The sequence below is a fragment of the Oncorhynchus clarkii genome, chromosome 29, assembly GCF_045791955.1.
Source record: "Oncorhynchus clarkii lewisi isolate Uvic-CL-2024 chromosome 29, UVic_Ocla_1.0, whole genome shotgun sequence".
In the NCBI taxonomy this organism is placed as follows: Eukaryota; Metazoa; Chordata; class Actinopteri; order Salmoniformes; family Salmonidae; genus Oncorhynchus; species Oncorhynchus clarkii.
In genome coordinates this window covers 16,758,429-16,779,479 of record NC_092175.1, presented here as the reverse complement: position 1 = coordinate 16,779,479, position 21,051 = coordinate 16,758,429, and the positions used below count along the sequence as shown (strand labels likewise).

Genomic DNA, 21,051 nt, shown 5'->3' with positions numbered 1-21,051 from the left:
ACAATCGGAGTAATGATGACCTCGGTGCTGTCGGCGTCCTGTCAAAGACAAGAGACAGAGGTGGGACGCCGGGGATGGAGTGCATGAAATTAACAATATTTGGAAACCGATTATCGCTGGTGTGAACGAACGAATTCCAGGTAAAACGGGTTGGACGTATTTTATATTCTAATGTTGCTATTTTATATTCTAATGTTGCTAGGTTATTAGCTAGCTAGGTTATTAGCTAGCTAGTTAACTTCATCGAGCCAGCAGTGTCTCTGATAATTAGCTAGCTAACGTTACAATGTAACAGTATCGAAACAATACACCACACGTATCTAGCTAACTAACGTTTATTAACTAACGTCAGCTAACCTAATAGAAAATAAATTACCTTTTTGTCTTTGCTCTCTTTGATTTCGTGAGCTAGCAAACGCTAGCTAAGTCAGCTAGCTAACGTCACTTGAGGAGCTAACGTTAGTTGTCATAATTTCCAGTTGGGACACTTAACAAATTCCGCAGTGTTTATAGCTATAGCGTCGTTGGCTCTGTCAGCTCCAGTAGTTCCGAATGGCATAACGTTATAATGACCGGTGGTTTTGTTTTCTTTATTCAGTGGCATTTTTATAACAACTTAATCTCAGTTTTACCCAATATATATTGTCCATGAGTGCACTGCCAGTGACTTGTGTGTTGTGATCCATTATACGCCAACCAACCTTCGTTATTGCATTAAGTAACCTAACCATATGTCTAATGTAACCATACTAAACGTAGCATATCATACTAATTTGTGACCGACCGCCTCGATTCGGTCTTACGTTGCAAAATGTGTAATTTAGTTTTTTTACATTGGATAAAAGTAGAGACTCCGAACTAGAAGATGCTACATCGTACACAGGAACAATGGGAAAAGTAATTTTGCTTTGAAAGTTGATGAACTTGTAACCCCACTTTTGATGAAATGGCCCAGCACACCTACTAGAGAACTCTTCTTTGTCTACACCCATTCAGCATTGTTCACACCCTCTTAAATTTTAGGTGGGACGATCTCTTTAAGAATACACATGTGAGGCCATGTGCTAAACAGAGTGAGTAGTTTAGTAAACAACCAAAGATTTCATGGGTTATGTAAACATCTGACAAAGTGGAGTATTTTGTTTAGACATGTAGCTAGCTAGCTAAACAATGACCTGGCATCATCCAAACTCCTCCTACTATCAATACAAACATTGTCATAGCTGTAGTATGAATCTGCAGGTAGCTAAAGAGCTAACCAACTAGGTTCCTTGTCAGCTAGCTAACATTAGGCTGTAACTAGCAATACAAATTCATTTCTGACTCAAATAATATCCCTGCACAGATCATACACGTAATGTTTGCTAGCGAGCCAACAAGCTAACATTCGCTAACTAGCGAACAGTATGCTTTAACTTACAAAGAAAATAACTTTTTGACAAAATTAGAAATGTATATTATCTGAAAATGTAGCTAGACTCTTACCCGAATACATGGATGGCAGACTGGAACCATTTAACTCTGTTTTGTTTGTAGCTACATCTTGTTTGGCCAGCGTTGTCAAGTCACTCCAGTTCACACTGACCATGGTGTGTGCAGAAAGTAGCCCATCACTTTTTCCAACTGATCTGTCGATAGTACCTGCTAAATTCAGTGCATAAATGTTGTTGAGAAAGGTAGCAAAACTTTTTTTGTAGTTCTCGATGGCTAACGTTATATCTTTCAAAAACAGCGCGGTAGATAGGACTATTAACATACTGAGCAGCTCTCGCTATAGACAGAAGTATTCTACATGGCAGACCAATCCAAACTCATTTCCCGGCAGGTCCAGCCCATCCATTATCTCAGCCAATCATGGCTAGCAGGAAAGTTCCTGTCTTTTTCCATGGCTAAACCAACTAGGCTCATAATTTAACTTTCATTTGTATTTACGGATGGAGTATAAGTTTTTTTTATTAAAGCACATGCAAGTTCACATGTTCCAGAAGGCATTTCTGGGGGGGGAAACGCTATTTGATCAAATAAAAAAATACATGTTTACACGCAAATGCCACTCCTGTGAACTAATGACGTGCGGCATATGCCTAGTTTCCTGAAACGAGTCACATTTGACTGCCCCATATTTACAATGTTACGTCTAGTCTATGAGTCCAGGCTGGCCAGGCAGCACTTTTATAGGGCATGGTTTTTAGGAGCAAGATGAGGAATTTGAAGCGATAGAGAGACTAGCCTATCTAGTGTATGATTTTTATTCTCACTCTGTTTATATATTGAAAGAGTGCAGCTTAAATACATTGTGGAGCAGCACATGTGGGCCTATTCTCTATATAAGCATGGACAGTGAATCATGTTCTGGGTTTTGTGACAGCATTCCTTATGCATTCCTCTTCTGTGATGCTCAACTCGGGTGTTCTTGATATGATAGGGTACCTGACAGGAGCCATCTGGTGCTGTAAATAATGGTGCAGATGGCCTCTTAGAAGACAGCAGTGTTTTGAAAACCTGCTGCATATTCATTTGAGGTTCGTTTGTGGGATTCAGCAGTGTTACCGTCCTGTGTGAGAGACCGAGTCGTACTCAAACAATGCTCACTTAGTCTAACTGGTAGTCATCAACCAACATGATTGTTTCATTCAGCTGATCTCCAATTTCCTTCTTGCTCCGCAGATCAATAATCCCCCCGTACAACCCTTTGTCCTCTACACCTTTGTCTATCTCTACTCTCTAGTTATCAGCATTGTTTCCTGGTGATTGTGTCGAAAGTCTGTCCGTTCTCAAGCCTCAGCAGCACCAATCTATATAGGCCTAGTACAAACCATACTATGCATAGTCCCTGCTCACTTCCTCCAGTAACTATCTGGTCTGATTTAGTATTGGCTTTAATTAGGTCGATAGGAAATTACTGTAGTCACTTTTACCTTACCTACATGTACAAATTACCCGACTAACCTGTACCCCCAAACATTGACTCGGTACCAGTACCCCCTGTTTATAGCCTTGTTATTGTTATGTCATTTTATTGTTACTTTTTTATTTTTTACTTTAGTTTATTTTGTCAATATTTTCTTATTTCTTGGAACTGCATTGCTTGTAAGTAAGCATTTCACGCTAAGGTCTACACCTGTTGTTCAGCGCATGTGACAAATACAATTTGAGTTGAGTAAGCCATGCTCAGTGGGGATCCAAAGACTCAAGACTAAGCTCAGCTGACTTTTACCCATTCAGTGGCTCACTCAAGGTTAGGCTCGATCATTAGACTCTGTCCACTAATTGCATTACCATTCAATTAGATTTTAATCATAGGCAACTGATTCAAGTTGTAAGCTAAGAGTGCATTAAGAAAGCTTTAAATTATAGGCTATTTCAGATCAGTCAAATTTTTATGTTACTCCTTTTTTTTTTTTTTTAAATGGGCGAAGCTATTTAACATGTGGACTTGAAACAACAGAAATACATCTGCTGACTGACTGCCCTACCATTTGAAATTCCTGAGGTGTGTGTGTGTGTGTGTGTGTGTGTGTGTGTGTGTGTGTGTGTGTGTGTGTGTGTGTGTGTGTGTGTGTGTGTGTGTGAGACTAAATGTGAAATGAGGGAGTATATCCTATTCTCTCACACCGCTGAGTTAAGAGTTGGTGGAAACCTCTAGCTGGTAGTGGCTATTACCATGTCGTCCCATCCCCCTCTCCTCTTGAATTCCAGCTATGTTATGGATTTCATAGTCTGTTATTGTCCGGTCCATCTTCAGGGAAGAATGTCTACCCTGACCCCCTGGTACTAATATCATGAAGCTCACCATGGCCAGCCTATGTTTATTTACTGTATTTTAGGCTAGGCCTATGTATTTATTTTTTTATTTTTAAATAGCTAAATTCTTCTGGTAGTGGTTGTAAATAATTTAGCATAATGCTTTACTCTACAGAAGGATCTAGATTAGGTCATTTCTTCACCACTGCCACTCATTCTGTGTCTGACTGGTCTTGTTGGGTTGTTTCAAGTAAGCCTTTCTAGAAACTGTCTGACTCAGGGTGGTGTTGATGTCTACTAGCTTCTTGTTTGAACATGATGCGCTACAAGGATTTTCCCTGTTACTGGAGGCCCCATCCCAGCCAGTGATCCATGTTGGTGGGCTGCTGTCTAAGGTGTGTCTCCAGACGTCTTTGTTTTGTCTGTCCAGGGTGCGTCTCTGGGCGTCTTTGTTTTGTCTGTCCAGGGTGCGTCTCCGGACGTCTTTGTTTTGTCTGTCCAGGGTGTGTCTCCGGACGTCTTTGTTTTGTCTGTCCAGGGTGCGTCTCCAGACGTCTTTGTTTTGTCTGTCCAGGGTGCGTCTCCAGACGTCTCTGTTTTGTCTGTCCAGGGTGCGTCTCCAGACGTCTCTGTTTTGTCTGTCCAGGGTGCGTCTCCAGACGTCTCTGTTTTGTCTGTCCAGGGTGCGTCTCCAGACGTCTCTGTTTTGTCTGTCCAGGGTGCGTCTCCAGACGTCTCTGTTTTGTCTGTCCAGGGTGCGTCTCCAGACGTCTCTGTTTTGTCTGTCCAGGGTGCGTCTCCAGACGTCTCTGTTTTGTCTGTCCAGGGTGCGTCTCCAGACGTCTCTGTTTTGTCTGTCCAGGGTGCGTCTCCAGACGTCTCTGTTTTGTCTGTCCAGGGTGCGTCTCCAGACGTCTCTGTTTTGTCTGTCCAGGGTGCGTCTCCAGACGTCTTTGTTTTGTCTGTCCAGGGTGCGTCTCCAGACATCTTTGTTTTGTCTGTCCAGGGTGCGTCTCCAGACGTCTTTGTTTTGTCTGTCCAGGGTGCGTCTCCAGACGTCTTTGTTTTGTCTGTCCAGGGTGCGTCTCCAGACGTCTTTGTTTTGTCTGTCCAGGGTGCGTCTCCAGACGTCTTTGTTTTGTCTGTCCAGGGTGCGTCTCCAGACGTCTTTGTTTTGTCTGTCCAGGGTGCGTCTCCAGACGTCTTTGTTTTGTCTGTCCAGGGTGCGTCTCCGGACGTCTTTGTTTTGTCTGCAGTACAAACAGGTCAAGTTCAAAGACAAGGGGGCTGGGAAAAGGAAATGTTTAGTAGTGGTCATAATGGTCAAGATTTATCTTGTTATTTAAATTGACTGATCTGTGAGTGGGGGACTTAGACTTCATCAAGCAGGCAATATGTGATTCATTCTAGGTGATGGCGAGTAGCCTGTTCAATTTGAATAATCAGTCTTCAAGAAGAAGAGGGTCGCCATCTCAGACATAGGCCGACATGTAGTAGAATACTTCCAAAGGCCAGCTACTGTACTGAAAGTGAAATGTTATGACTAAAGTGAGGGATTTTTTTCATTGCCTGGGCACCGTTATAGGCCTGCACACAAAGGCTCCTCATGCCTTTTTAAGGCAAGGCCCAGCTGGCCTGCCCAGACCACAGTTACTGCAGCCGCAGTTCAACCGTCTCATGATGATGTGATGAGAGAGGCAGCTAGCTACACGCTTGAGACGTCCAATCACACGCTTTGCTTTGTGTGCTTTCAAACCTGCATCCAATGACCGTTATCACCATGTGGTCTGTGTTTGTGTCTGAGAAGGAGGTAGTGCTGGCTGGCGTTTGAACATAAATAGACCGCAGCACGGGAGAATTGTAGTCATTTAGTCTCTCCTCCAGATTAGACAGCAACTCCTTAGCTAATAGCCTCTAGATCACAGGCCATGTCTTCTCCCAAGAAAACTACTACCGCAGGCATCAGGTAACTAACAGGATTTTCAAAAGGCAATCTAGGCTAATTGAGTGTTCTTGCAATAGATTTAAAACTAATGATTTACAAACTAGTATTTAGAGGGGCTGCATCCTATAACACTTGTAGTTTTTAGGCTAAGCATTTGTCAGTCTTGTTCTTTAGTATTTATAGTAGCTGTAAGAGGTTGTTGACTGAGGTTAATTATGGTGCAAAAATATTACTTTTTTCCCTCTGGCTAAGAAACAAGAAACCCTCTGATACATGCATGTGTTACCGCATCGTCCTGTTATTAACTCATCCTGCGTGCTTGTGTGTTTTTGTTCCACACAGACTACGCTGTAAATGTCCGAGAAACCGAGAGTCCAGTATGAGGAAAGCAACCAGGCCAGTGGCAGGCGTCTCCAAAGCCACAGCCGCAGCCACCAAGGCCCAGACCGTTGAGAAAGTCAAGCCTGAGGGTGCCACCACCACCATGGGCACAGCCGGCAAGATTACAGCCAAGACCTCTGCCACCGCGCCACTGTCTAAGGTACGAATGCAGAAGGCAAAAGCGAGCACTGGCTTCATACTGCAACGACAACCATGGAAGCCCCTTTTTATCTTTATAGGTCCAATAGCTGGTATGGTAACTGTCATGTTTCTCTTTGGCCAGGCGAAGAGCAATGATGACCTTCCATCAGTAACAACAGTAGGCAGTGGAGCCTCTGCTGGGAGCAGCACTATTCCCAAGGCGAAGAAGACTGGCTCTGTCCACTCTTCAAACTCCTCCACTACAGGTACCAGCAACCCACAGGGCAAGACGAAGACCAACTCCGGCATATCATCAACACATAGAGCTACTTACAGACTATGCTCTGTTTGTGATTAGCTCTGACCCCCAAAAAAATGCCAACTTATTGACCTTCAATAATGTACTGTATTGTATTCCTCAGGCAAGCGTGGGACCACCTCTGTGGTGAAGGAGCTTGGTTCATCGCGGGAGGGACTACGGGAACGCTCCAGAACTTGCACCACCAGCAGGAAGCTCTCCGGACCCTCCGATGCCTTGTCACCGCCCAAGAGAGTCCGCTGCCGGACTGTGACTGAATCTGAGTCCCGTATGAGCAAGTCCAGGTCGAACGGGCAGCTCAGCGACAAGACGGTCCTGGAGAGCAGGGTGAAGGACCTGCTGTGCCTGGCCAAGAGCAAAGACGTGGAGATCCTCCACCTGCGCACAGAGCTCCGGGGCATCCGTGTCCAGCTAGGCCTGCCTGAGGAGGAGGAAGAGGATGGGGGGAGCAGAGCCAGAGAGGAAGGCGAGGGAGAGGAGACTGCTGAGGCTAAGCCTCCACAGGACCAGGAGAAGGAAGCCCCTACTCCTCTCATCTCTGCAGACGTGGAATCCACCCTGCTCTTGCTACAGGACCAGAACCAGGGGATCCGTGGAGAGCTGAACATGCTGAAGAGTGAGAACCGCATGCTGAAGGACCGGCTCAACGCCCTGGGTTTCTCCCTGGAGCAGAGGCTGGACAGCCCCCTAAAGACCCTGCAAGGCCCCTGCCTTAGCTCGGATCTTCCCCCAGCCCGTGATGGCAGTTATGGAGATGGAGGGTGCCCACGGGCCTCTTTTTTACATGAGGTCTCCCCTCACAGCTCTGCCTGCGGCTCTACTGAAGACCTTCTTGACCCCCGGCGAGTCATCTCCCCTGAGGCGGCCGACAGCGAATGCAGCGAAGCCTACCAGCCAATCACCTCCAGCGATGATGCCCTGGATGCCCCCTCTGGTTCTGCCTCTGCCTGCGGCTCCTCCTCCGAGTCAGAGGGCGGGCCACCGAGTCACGGCGAGCGCTCCCGTAGAGGCAGTAGTGGCAACACCAGCGAGGTGTCGGTGGCCTGTCTAACGGAGCGCATTCACCAGATGGAGGAGAACCAGCACTGCACCTCTGAGGAGCTCCAGGCCACACTACAGGAGTTGGCTGATCTGCAGCAGATTACCCAGGAACTAAGCACAGAGAACGAGCGACTGGGTGAGGAGCGGACCATCCTGGTGGATTCCCTGTGCCAGCAGGGTGACCGGCTGGAGCTTTACTGCCGGCAGATGGACTACTTCCGGGGCCTGCTGGATGAGCACCGCGTGGCGTATGCCCCGGCCGACGAGCAGGACACTAAGAGCGGGCGCTACCTGGAGCTGGAGCGCCGCTATGTGGACCTGACGCAGGGCGCCCACTTCGAGAGGGAGCAGCTGCTGGGGGTGCAGCAGCACCTGAGCGGGGCGCTGAAAATGGCAGAGCAGGACAACGCCGAGGCCCAGGGCCTCATCTCAGCGCTGAAGGAACGGGTGCACATGGCAGAGCGGCAGGCTGATATGGAGCGCAGGGAAAGAGCGACGGCGGCCGCAGAGCTGGAGGCAATGAGGGAGGCGGCTGGGGGGGAGCAGGCGGAGCTGGCTCGGTGCAGAGTCCAGCTGGAGCAGGAGAGGCAGCGGGTGGCTGAGCTCTACTCCATCCACAATGCCGGGGACAAGACGGACATCCGCCACCTGCTGGAGAGCGAGAGGAGGGACAAGGAGAGGGCAGAGGCTGAGTCTGTTCAGCTGCAGGAGGACCTGGACCACACCCACGACGAGGCCGCCAGGCTACAGGACGGCATCCGCAAGGTCACATATTCTCATAGTTAAAACGCTTTCCATTCAGATTATCCATCAGTCCGGGATATTTTTTAAGTGTTAGTATTTCTCCCAATTCATATCTTTGTATGTTTATGACACGTGTGCTCACACATACATCTCCCATTGTCCCGTCAGCTGGAGGAGGACTTCCGTGCATTCCGTGGCGAGGTGCAGAAGCAGTTGGCTGAGCAGAAGCGGGCCCTGGCCCAGCAGTGTTCTGAGCTGGAGGAAAGGGACACAGAGGTCTCTGACATGAAGGAGACCATTTTTGAGCTGGAGGACGAGGTGGAGCAACACCGAGCCCTCAAACTCCACGATAACCTCATGATCACAGACCTGGAGAGTGAGTGTTGGATGGACGCTAGGTTACATCCCCAAATGGCACCCTACCCTATTCCATTTGTAGTGCACTACTTTTAACCAAGGCCAACAGGGTTCTGGTCAAATTTATGAACTATTTAGGGAATAGGGTGCTATTTGGGATGTGGTAGCTCTCAGGTAAATGGACTAGGGGGAAACCTGATGTGTGACCACAAGGTGGGGATGTGGGACCATTATAACACATCCAAGTAAGCTAGTTTATCCCATCTCCATTAATTTAATCATTTTTCTTTCAGACTCCGTCAAAAAACTACAGGACCAAAAACATGACATGGAGCGTGAGATCAAGATTCTGCATCGAAAGCTCCGGGTAATTTGGGGAAGTGGGAGGAATACTGTCCTGTGCCTCATCCATATCGGAGTTAAATGTTGCTCTTGTATGGAACATAACATGAAGATATTTAACACAGATGTAATAAACATGGGTGTGAAGGCCCTTAGTGTTAGCCCATGGCTGCATCCCTACTCCCTATATAGTGCACTACTTTTGACTAGGGCCCATAGGGACCCATGTGATGTGTGTCCATATGTGTTCACACCTCCCGTTGCAGGAGGAGTCTATGGAGTGGCGTCAGTTCCAGGCCGACCTGCAGACGGCGGTGGTCATCGCCAACGACATCAAGTCCGAGGCTCAGGAGGAGATCGGGGACCTGCGGCGCCGCCTACTGGACACACAGGAGAAGAACGAGAACATGAGCAAAGAGCTGGAGGAGCTCAAGAAGTATGTGGTCTTTGTTGTTGTTGTTGCGTGTGTGTGTCTTCCAATCTCCCTGTGTCAAAGATATTGACCATCTGTTATGTCTCTAGGCAGGATGAAGAGAGGGGCAGGGTGTATAACTACATGAATGCAGTTGAGAGGGACCTAGCTGCCCTGAGGCAGGGCATGGGTCTCAGCCGACTCTCCTCTACCTCCTCTGAGCCCTCTCCAACCGTTAAGACCCTCATCAAAAATTTTGACAATGCCTCCACTTCAGGCCCTGTCCCAACCTCCCCCACAGCAGCCGTGCCAGCAGTTACCACAATTGTTGCCCGTACACCCCTCAGCCCCAGTCCTCTGAAAACCCCACCTGCTGCTGCTATCTCTCCCATACAGGTAAGAAAAACACCCGATGGTAGACCAGTAGCCCATAAACAGCATTCTGAACCATGTCACCAGGCAGCACAGGTCACCCCTGCGAAGGAGGAAGCTGTAGGTCTCTAACCCCATCCTGATTGGTTTGTTAGATGTCAGCCCCTCTATCATTCCTTTGTCCTTGTCTTTGTAGAACTACTGAGAATTCCAGACCCATGCAGGACCTGATGGTTTCTACCCTAACAGTCAAGATGTCCTCTTCAAGTTAACTTGAGATATATGCTCTGAATAGGTGGCACATGACCATTATGTCACAAAACAGGATGTTTGTGTGTCAAGTCGGGTTGGATGGAGAATGAGGAAGGGTGATTCTTGAACATTAACATTTTAACTTCTAATGGGTTCAGTTTAATGTCTTGGCCAACCTTTGGTTAGAACAGGCCCAAAGGCATTTTAACTATCACAAGACCAGTGAATTAAGGCAGGCTTTCAGAGCTAGCACTGCAGCATGTTGTTTGAGTTAAGCTCCTGTGTTGGTTGCCAGTGCCAGCTATGTTAGCCTTGCTCATTCTAAGGCCCTGAGTGTCAAGTCCAGTTTAAGTCTGACCTTTTGGGGAATAGAGCATCTGAAGCTCTAGATATCAGAGAGATATGTCTCCACAGAAATAGAGCCATGTGTCTTGAATTAGGCATAATTCTTTTACAGGCTAAGTTTAAGTGCAATTGATAGATTTTTTTATTTCTTGTAGGCTACATGTTCACAATTATAAACTGGCTTCTAAAAAGAAGCCTTAAACCTCTCTGGGATATTCGGGACGGTAGCGTCCCACCTCACCAACAGCCAGTGAAATTGCAGGGCGCCAAATTCAAAACAACAGAAATCCCATAATTAAAATTCCTCAAACATAGAAGTATTTTACACCATTTTAAAGGTAAACTTGTTGTAAATCCAGCCACAGTGTCAGATTTCAAAAAGGCTTTACGACGAAAGCACACCAAACGATTATGTTAGGTCAGTACCTAGTCACAGAAAAACACAGCCATTTTTCCAGCCAAAGAGAGGAAATATAGATAAAATTCATCACTAACCTTTGATCTTCATCAGATGACACTCATAGGACTTCATGTTACACAATACATGTATGTTTTGTTCCATAAGGTTCATATTTATATAAAGAAATCTGTTTACATTGGCGCGTTACATTCAGTAATGTTTTGCTTCCAAAACATCCGGTGATTTTGCAGAGAGCCACATCAATTTACAGAAATACTCATCATAAATGTTGATGAAAATACAAGTGTTATGCATGGAACTTTAGATCAACTTAATGCAACCGCTGTGTCAGATTTCAAAAAAGCTTTACCGAAAAAGCACACCATGCAATAATCTGAGTACAGTGTTCAGACAACAAAACAAGCCATACAGATATTCGCCATGTTGTGGAGTCAACAGAAGTCAGAAATAGTATTATAAATATTCACTTACCTTTATGTTTTTATCATAAATCTTCAATAATGTTTCAACTGGAGAATTCCTTTGTCTGTAGAAAAGCGATGGAATGCAGGTCACTCTCACGTGATCAGGTGTGATCAGCTCTTTCCACTCTGGCAGACCTCTGACTCATTCAGCTCTCATTCCCCTCTCCTTCACAGTAGAAGCATCAAACAAGGTTCTAAAGACTGTTGACATCTAGTGGAAGCCTTAGGAAGTGCAATATGGCCCCATAGACACTGTATATTCGATAGGCAATGAGTTGAAAAACTACAAACCTCAGATTTCCCACTTCCTGGTTGGAATTTTTCTCAGGTTTTTACCTGCCATATGAGTTCTGTTATACTCACAGCCATCATTCAAAGTTTTAGAAACTTCAGAGTGTTTTCTATCCAAATCTACTAATAATATGCATATATTAGCAACTGGGCCTGAGTAGCAGGCAGTTTACTCTGGGCACCTTATTCATCCAAGCTACTCAATACTGCCCCACAGTCCCAAAGAAGTTAAACCAAAATACCTTTGGTTGGTCTTCATATTGCCACCACCAAAGTGTAAATCAACATACACAGGGAGCCCATTCACTCAATCACTCTGTAACATTGTTCATTTGGATCGGTGGGTTCTGTCTGTTTGGCGCGCAGCCAATCTTTTCAGTGAATTGGAAGGTCGCTGCCTGCGTTATTTTTGGTTCAAGCTATAGGAAAAGCTCTTCCGTGAAACAAAGCTCTGTATAGCAGAGCAGACAGACAAAGCTCTCCCAGAGCAGACAGACGATGGTCATGAAACATTCATTTACCCTGTGGAGTTTATTTTGAGAGCGGTCAATATAGCAGGCGCCAGGGAGATGCCCGTCCCTCACTCTGAGGGACCTCACTCGCATTTTAATGAAGATCAGGTCTGAGTGGTCAGATGGAAACAATATATCTAGGTTGGTGTATAATAAATTAAGTACTTTACAACATGATGATATTTATTTATTCTACAATGATCGTACAAAACATTAGGAACACCTAAGGTTGTTACGGTGACGGTATTACCGCCACACCGGCAGTCACGAGTCATGACTGCAGTCAAATTCCACATGACCGTTGAGTCACAGTACCTAGGCTTCTCTGAAACTGCCCTCTGTTGCCTCTGATTGTCATTTGTAGCCTACCAAACTTGCTAACGGCCGTCTCTAATGACCGGTACTCAGTGCTTTATTGTTCCTCTAAATCACTCTGACACAAATGCAATCGTAAATATAATCAAACAGTTCATGAGAGGCCTGAAATTCAGAGTTTGAGTACAATAGGATCACCTGTTGCCCAGTGAGAGCCAGCTGTTCCTATAAGCTCATGTTATGCAACATTTCTATAGGCTATGCATTTGCGTGAGAACAGTTGTAATGGCCTCTATTAAAAAGAAGAGGATTCCATCAGCTTTCTTAGGCTAGGCCTACTATATTTGTTTCTCAACTGTCCTAATATTAAGCACTTTGCTTTATAAATGGGTAACCTATCTGGCTGGCATGAAAATGAACTACGGGAAAAGCCCATAATGCCCATTTTGAAATAAAACATTATTTTACACATACACTACATGGCCAAAAGTATGTGAACATAGATTTATGGATTAAAAAGGGTATAAAATCGAGCATACAGCCATGCAATCTCAATAGACAAACATTTGCAGTAGAATGGCCCGTATTAAAGGGCTCAGTGACTTTCAACGTGGCCCTGTCATAGGATGCCACCTTTCCAACAAGTCAGTTGGTCCAATTTCTGCCCTACTAGAGCTGCCCCAGTCAACTGTAAGTGCTGATATTGTGAAGTGGAAATGTCTAGGAGCAATAACAGCTCAGCCGCAAAAGTGGTAGGCCACACAAGCTCACAGTACGGGAGTGCTGAAGCGCGTAGCGCATAAATATTGTCTGTCTTCGGTTGCAACACTCACCACCAAGATCCAAACTGCCTCTGGATGCGATGTTAGTGCAAGAACTGTTCGTCGTGAGTTTCATGAAATGGCAGAGCAGCCGCACACAAGCCTAAGATCACCATGCGCAATGCAAAGCGTCGGCTGGAGTGGTGTAAAGCTCGCCACCATTGGACTCTGGAGCAGTGGAAACGCGTTCTCTGGAGTGATGAATCACACTTCACCATCTGGCAGTCCGATGGATGAATCTAGATTTGGAGGATGCCAGGAGAACACGACCTGCCCTAATGCATAGTGCCGACTGTAAAGTTTGGTGCAGGAGGAATAATGGTCTGGGGCTGTTTTTTCATGGTTTGGGCTTGGCTCCTTAGCTCCAGTGAAGGGAAATCTTAACGCTGCAGCATGCACTGACATTCTAGACGATTCTGTGCTTCCAACTTTGTGGCAACAGTTTTGGGAAGGACCTTTCCTGTTTCAGCATAACAATGGCCCAGTGCATAAAGCGAGGTTCATACAGAAATGATTTATTGATCGGTCTGGAAGAGCTTGACTGGCCTGCAAAGAGCCCTGACCTCAACCCCAGGAAGAGTAGCTGCTGCTTTTACAACAGGCAATGGGGATCATAATAAAATACCAAATGCCCTTTGGGATGAATTGGAATGCCGACTGCGAGCCAGGCCTAATTGACCAACATCCATGCCCGACCTCACTAATGCTTTTGTGGCTGAATGGAAGCAAGTCCCTGCAGCAATGATCCAACATCTAGTGGATAGCCTTCCCAGAAGAGTGGAAGCTGTTATTGCAGCAAAGAGGGGACCAATTCCATATTAATGCCCATGATTTTGGAATGAGATGTTTGATGAGCAGGTGTCCACATACCTTTGGCCGTGTAGTGTATTATTTAGTATTTGTAAAGACAAGATTATAGTGAAAATAGTGTGATAAGTGAGAATATTATCACGTGAATAATGCCCAGAGTGTACAATCAGGCAAGAGACCGCGCATGCATTTTTTAATCATAGTTTCATGCATCATGTAGCATATATGTTTTGCTAAGGTTTCTATCGCAACTAAAGTGGCCAAATAACTCAAAAAGTAAAGGCCTAGGACCCCTGGAACATGGTTGGAGAGCCCATAGACTACAGTGCCTAGTTAAGTGTTTTTTTTGTGGGAGGTTCTAAAATAATTGTAAAGAACAGATTAAATTGAGGAAAGTCTGATGGGTGAGAATATTATCAAGTGCTTGTCAAATTTTGAATGAGAGACTGATTAAGTGTGTGCAGCCTGCACAAGAAACAGAGCAGAGTGCTTGTTCTGAGAGTAGCCTCATGTAACCTTTGAATGTATTAGAGATCAAAACATATAGCCTAACGTTTTTATCACAACTGAAGTTGCATGAATAACTCAATGAATCATATAGGAGGACATGTTTCTTTTGTTAACCGCTCAACACAGAATACCCGCATGTGCACTCCCTCGGAAATCGTTTGGGGAAAAATATCCTTTCTATTTTATTCAGCCATGTTCAATTGTAATATTACTATAAAATAATGCCATAGGACTTATAAGCAAATCTTACCTGCCTAGTGAACTAGTGTAGCCCACTGACATATGGCATAGCCAGATCAGGACCGGACATAAGGACGACTCAGAATATGCTATTCTGTTCTTCTGAAATAGGCTACATTTTCTTCACATCATAATGTTTCTTTAGACCTGCCTAAAATAAATAATGGATTTATTTTGATTGTGTAGACTATATTATACTGAACAAAAATATAAGCTCAGCAAAAAATGTCATCTAACTTACTGAGTTACAGTTCATATAAGGGAATCAGTCAATTGAAATAAATTCATTAGGCCCTAATCTATGGATTTCACATGACAGGCCCACTCACTGGGGAGCCAGGTCCAGCCAATCAGAATTAGTTTCTCCCCACAAAAGGGCTTTGTTACAGACAGAAATACTCCTCAGTTTCATCAGGCTCCTGAGTGGCGCAGCGGTCTAAGGCACTGCATCTCAGTGCAAGAGGCGTCACTGCAGTCCTTGGTTTGAATCCAGGCTGCATCATAACCGGCCGTGATTGGGAGTCCCATAGGGCGGTGCACAATTGGCCCAGTCTGGGTTTGGCCGGGGTAGGCTGTCATTGTAAATATGAATTTGTTCTTAACTGACTTGCCTAGTTAAATAAAGGACATCAGCTGTCCAGGTGGCTGGTCTCAGACTATACCACAGGTGAAGAAGCCAGATGTGGAAGTCCTGGACTGGCATGGTTTGCGTTTGTGAGGCATGGTCTGCGTTTGTGAGGCCGGTTGCCAAATTCTCTATAACGACATTGAAGGCGTCTTATGGAGAGAAATTAACATTAAGTTCTCTGGCATTTCTGCAGTTGCACGCTCCCTAAAAACTTCAGACATCTGTGGCATTGTGTTGTGTGACACAACTGCACAGTTTAGAGTGGCCTTTTATTATCCCCTGTGTAAGGATCATGCTGTTTAATAATGAGCTTCTTGATATGCCACACTTGTCAGGTGGAGAGATTCTTGGCAAAGGAGAAATGTTTACTAACAGGCATGTAAACAAATTTGTGCACAAATAATCTTTTATTTCAGCTCATGAAACATGGGACCAACACTTTACATGCTGCATTTATATTTTTGTTCAATATAAATGGATTTATCATACTTCTTTAAAATGTAGATGTTCCAAAGGTCCGCTTGTAGGCTATGCGTGGAAGCCAGGAGATGCTAAACATGTTTATGTTAATTGGCAGTCAATTACCGGACGTTATTTGCATGACAATCACCGGCTGTCATGACCTGCACAGCCCTAGGAACACCTGCCCTTTCCATGACATAGCTTTCACCTGGTCAGTCTATGATCCCTTTTTTGATGTCACTAGTTAAATCCACTTCAATCAGTGTAGATGAAGAGGAGGAGACGATTTAGATGAAGAGGAGAAGACGGTTAAAGAAGAATTTTTAAGCCTTGAGATATGGATTGTGTATGTGTGCCGTTCAGATGAAGGGTGAATGGGCAAGACAAAAGATTTGCACCTTTTTGAATGGGGTATGGAAGTAGGGGACGGGCACACCAGTTTGAGTGTGTCAAGAACTGCAATGCTACTGGGTTTGATTATTTGTGCCAAGTCAGTAATTGCAGGCCTACTGGAATAGAACGACTAGTGCAGTGAGTCAGAGAGGACAAAGCAGTGCAGGGGTGTCAAACATCTGGCCCACGACTAGTTTTGAGTAAAAAATCCTACAGTTTCTTGACTGTCCAGCTCGCTAATAATCACCGAAATGAAAGCTAGACAGTCAGAGGGCATCGAAAATTCCAAAAACGATGGCTAGAGGACACTTTTTTTGTGCAAATTCTGACGGTGAATTAATCTAACCAATTTTCAGTCCTGAAGTCCGGACCTTGTTGAAGACCAACTGTGGCCCTCAGGGCAAAATGAGTTGAACGCCCCTGAAATAGAGGGAAATGGGCTCAAGTCACTGGAAGTAGAAGCACTCTGTGACCCACGTTCTCTTCCACTACACCATGAGTTATCCTAACCTGTTTAGCCGTTGTCTTGCCAACTCCATCGCTGTCATTGCAAAGCCAACCATGTTTTGGCGTGACGAGGAGTTGGCATGACAGCACAAACAACATGGATGCCACTCAGGCGAGCATTTTTGCTCTGTGGCTCAAACTCGGCACCAACATTATTACATAATGATGGTACACTTCACCTTAATTAACCAACCCCAAAGTTCACTGATCAATTCATTTATAATTAGTAGGTTTTGTTTGCCTTTTTCCCCCCTTTTTCAATTTGTTTTTACACTTTGGTGTGGTTTTCATATAAGCCCTTGGGCTTCCAACCACAACTGTACTGTTTTTATTTTTATCTCTATCACTTTTCTTTGGTGCGACTAAACTATTAGGAAGATCAGTACTTTAGGAGTAGTACAGCTATCCTGTCCTCATTAATGAAGAATATTTGTGTGTGTGTGTGTCTAATTCTCCTCTGTTGCTATGTTAGAGGCACACTGCGTCGACCCCCAAACCCCTGTCCTCCATGGTGGATAAAAGGTCAAGCTACACAGACCTCAATATGCCAGGTGGGTACAACAGTCTTCATTCATATCAACTATATTCTGTTGGACAACCGTTATGACTCCAATTAGTCGATTGTTTGATCAGTAGGCTTTTGGTTGAGAAAGATTCCTTTTTTTGTCGAGCAGTAGCAAATATATAGTACCAGTCAAAAGTTTGAACACCTACTTTCAAGGGTATTTCTTTATTTTTACTATTTTCTACATTGTAGAACATTAGTGAAGACATTAAAACTATGAAATAACACACATGGAATCATGTAGTAACCAAAAAAGTGTTAAACAAATCAAAATATATTTGATATTCTTCAAAGTAGCAACCCTTTGCCTTAATGACAGCTTTGCACACTCTTGGCATTCTCTCAACCAGCTTCATGAGGAATGCTTTTCCAACAGTCTTGAAGAAGTTCCCACATGCTGAGCACTTGTTGGCTGCTTTTCCTTCACTCTGCGGTCCAACTCATCCCAAACCATCCATCTCAATTGGGTTAAGGTCGGGTGATTGTGGGGTCTGATGATCTGATCTGATGCAGCACTCCATCACTCTCCTTGGTCAAATAGTCCTTACACAGCCTGGACATGTGTTTTGGGTCATTGTCCTGTTGAAAAACAAAAGATAGTGGGACTAAGCGCAAACCAGATGGGATGGCGTATCGCTGCAAAATTCTGGTTAAGTGTGCCTTTTTGAATTCTAAATAAGTCACAGACAGTGTGACTAGCAACGCACCATCACACCACCTCCGCCATGCTTCATGGTAGGAACCACACAGGCGGAGATCATCCGTTCACCTACTCTCTGTCTCACAAAGACACGGTGGTTGGAACCAAAAATCTCTAATTTGAACTCATCAGACCAAAGGACAGATGTCCACCGGTCTAATGTTCATTGCTCGTGTTTCTTGGCCCGAGCAAGTCTCTTCTTCTTATTGATCTCCTTTAGTAGTGGTTTCTTTGCAGTAATTTGACCATGAAGGCCTGATTCACAGTCTCCTCTGAACAGTTTATGTTGAGAGGTGTCTGTTACTTGAAGCATACTTGAAGCATGAGAGGTGTCTGTTACTTGCTTCTGTGAAGCATTTATCTGGGCTGAAATCTGAGGCTGATAACTCTAATGAACTTATCCTCTGCAGCAGAGGTAACTCTGGGTCTTCCATTCCTGTGGTGGTCCTCATGAGAGCCAGTTTCATCATAGCCCTTGATGGTTTTTGGGACTGCATTTGAAGAAACTTTCAAAGTTCTTGAAATGTTCCGCATTGGCTGACCTTCATGTCTTAAAGTAATGATGGACTGTCATTTCTCTTTGCTTATTTGAGCTATTCTTGCCATAATATGGACTTGGTCTTTTAACAAATAGGGCTATCTTCTGTATACCACCCCTACCTTGTCACAACACAACTGATTGGCTCAAACGCATTAAGAAGGAAAGAAATTCCACAAATTAACTTTTAACAAGGCACACCTGTTAATTGAAATGCATTCCAGGTGACTACCTCATGAAGCTGGTTGAGAGAATGCCAAGAGTGTGCAAAGCTGTCTACATGATTCCATGATTTCATATGTGTTATTTCATAGTTTTGATGCCTTCACTGTTATTCTACAATGTAGAAAATAGTCTAAATAAATAAAAACCCTTAAATGAGTAGGTGTGTCAACTTAGGCTTACCTGAATAGCCTACAGCACAAATAGACTACAGCTGTGTCTGTGCAGGAAACTCTGAGGTCCAGAATATTTTATACAATGTTGCAAGATTGCTGGAATCAGCTTCAGGCCTGACCCAAGTTAATAGGTGATACAATGTTTCAAGTTCATTGCAGACAGGCAATGTATAGCCAATGTGATTTGTAGGATGTTAATTTTTATCAGGATATTTTCTACCTGTGGCTGCAATGTTTTTATTTGTTGGCTTTACGTAGGCATTTTTTACATAGTTGGCAATAGAAGTTACTTTTTAGGTTTATCATTTTAATAAAGATTTGGATAGAGTTCTGATTAACCACATAACAATGATTTTGCGATATGAAGACATTATTATAAATGAAATGAAACTTCCACGAAAATGTTTATTTGAAAACCATAACTGGCACGCAGATCGGTAGAAATGGTAAGATAAATTGACATTCCACATGAGAAAGGTTTCCGACTCCTGTAGCCTATTACCGGCAACTTCAGGAGAGTAACGGCAGAATCACCGAAGCCCAGCATGTGCGTTTTTAATTGTGTTTCTTCTGGTTATCTTGATCTCTGGCTCTCTTGAATCATTTGTGTTCTATTTCTTCAAACAGTGTGCTTAAAGCATCAGACAAGCTCAATGCATATAGTTGATTTCATGAAAACTCTTGAATTGGAATATTTTGACTAATTTGATTGCCCGAAATCGTAGTCTGTTCTTTCGACCAATCACATGACACTTGTCATTTAGTAGATGCTCTTCTCCACTTAGTCAGGGCCTTCAACTAGTTTAGTAGGTTTCCTCACTGCGCCGTGACATCTCAGGCGAAGAACCCCGCAAGACAAGACTGCCGTCTAGGAGGTATCGCTTGGACAGTTGTGGTTGTAATGGTAGGGCAGTGTGTAGCAGACGGGTAGGGGATTGGATAACTCCGACCCACCAGGACTGTGAGATTGACCTCTATCTTGAGTGTCAGGTGTAATAATGGAAGAACCCCCCCCCCCCATCAGACCCTTAACACTCTTTCATTTTAAAATGAGGTTCATATAGCAGGCAGCCCTCAGTGGGGAGGCCACAGGCCCAGACAACAGGGCTTGGGGAAAATGGAATCCTATTCCCTGTATAGTGCACCACTTTAATGACTAGAGCCCTATAGGCCCTGGTCAAAAGTAGTGCATTTAATAGGGTGCCATTTGTGCTGCGGACCAGGAGAAATGGGAATGTGCCACGTTGGATTTAGCCCCCCGTTCACACGCTAATTTAGAGCCACCCCTGCTAGCTCAGCTCACACTGTTTTTCCACTAAGCTTGGCACAAAAGCAGCCCACTGCTTTTGTATTTTGGGGAAAAAGTCTGCTTGCATTAACAGGTATTAATGAAGGTTTTAACTTGGGCTCTGAAGTTAGCTTATTTTACTGGTAGGGCTCTTAGTTCCCCTATGGGTTCATTTAGAGTAATAGGGACTGATGTGTGTTCTCCATCCCCAACAGCAGATCACCTGTTCCGGGCCTCCTCTGGGACCCGCACCCCCTCTGCCTTTCAGAGGGTCCCCAACATGGACTCCTCCTCCAAGTCCCTCTCAGGTGTGTGTTTACGCCACCATATGTACCTGTGTCAGAGGCTGTAACATAAATCTGTGCCTGTGTGCTCCAAGTGACCTGATTGCAGCTTGATAGTTAAAAGTAATGTGATTGTGGTACTGATGACACTGTGGTAAGCTACAACTAAAACAGTGACCTGTGTCCCCAGTGTCTCGCAGGAGCAGTGAGGAGCTGAAGAGAGACATGTCTTCCTTAGAGAACACCTCCTCCCCTGCAGCCTCCTCCCCCACCACCTCAGTCCCCCCCTCCACAAGGGGACGCTTACGGTATGCTCTCTCTCGCTCTCTTGCTCTCCGTCTGTGTGCGTCAGTATCTGTGTGGCGTGCACCTCACTATCTGTTTGTGTGTGTGTCTGTGTCCCATGGCTCCATGGCTCCTCTGCCCTGTAGATGAACAAATAAGTAGATGAGAAAAGTGACAGATTGATTGTCCAGTCTAACAGAGGGACGCAGGGGTCGAACTGGAAA

General features: G+C 44.8%; 1 protein-coding gene across 2 annotated transcripts in view; it reads left to right on the top strand.

The window, feature by feature from the left end:
• LOC139388611 (cytospin-A-like) overlaps nucleotides 1–21,051 on the top strand; it is a 34,961-nt gene continuing 13,910 nt past the window's right edge. The window contains exons 1-11 of one of the 2 annotated variants that reach the window (XM_071135371.1): nucleotides 1–140; nucleotides 6,032–6,230; nucleotides 6,354–6,477; nucleotides 6,634–8,336; nucleotides 8,484–8,691; nucleotides 8,966–9,039; nucleotides 9,281–9,450; nucleotides 9,537–9,822; nucleotides 17,242–17,320; nucleotides 20,474–20,566; nucleotides 20,733–20,850. In XM_071135371.1, the coding sequence (XP_070991472.1) occupies nucleotides 6,069–6,230; nucleotides 6,354–6,477; nucleotides 6,634–8,336; nucleotides 8,484–8,691; nucleotides 8,966–9,039; nucleotides 9,281–9,450; nucleotides 9,537–9,822; nucleotides 17,242–17,320; nucleotides 20,474–20,566; nucleotides 20,733–20,850 (3,017 nt within the window). In that variant the 5' untranslated portion in view covers nucleotides 1–140; nucleotides 6,032–6,068. The remainder of the gene's footprint in view (nucleotides 141–6,031; nucleotides 6,231–6,353; nucleotides 6,478–6,633; nucleotides 8,337–8,483; nucleotides 8,692–8,965; nucleotides 9,040–9,280; nucleotides 9,451–9,536; nucleotides 9,823–17,241; nucleotides 17,321–20,473; nucleotides 20,567–20,732; nucleotides 20,851–21,051) is intronic. The other variant, XM_071135372.1, reaches the window with a different exon arrangement.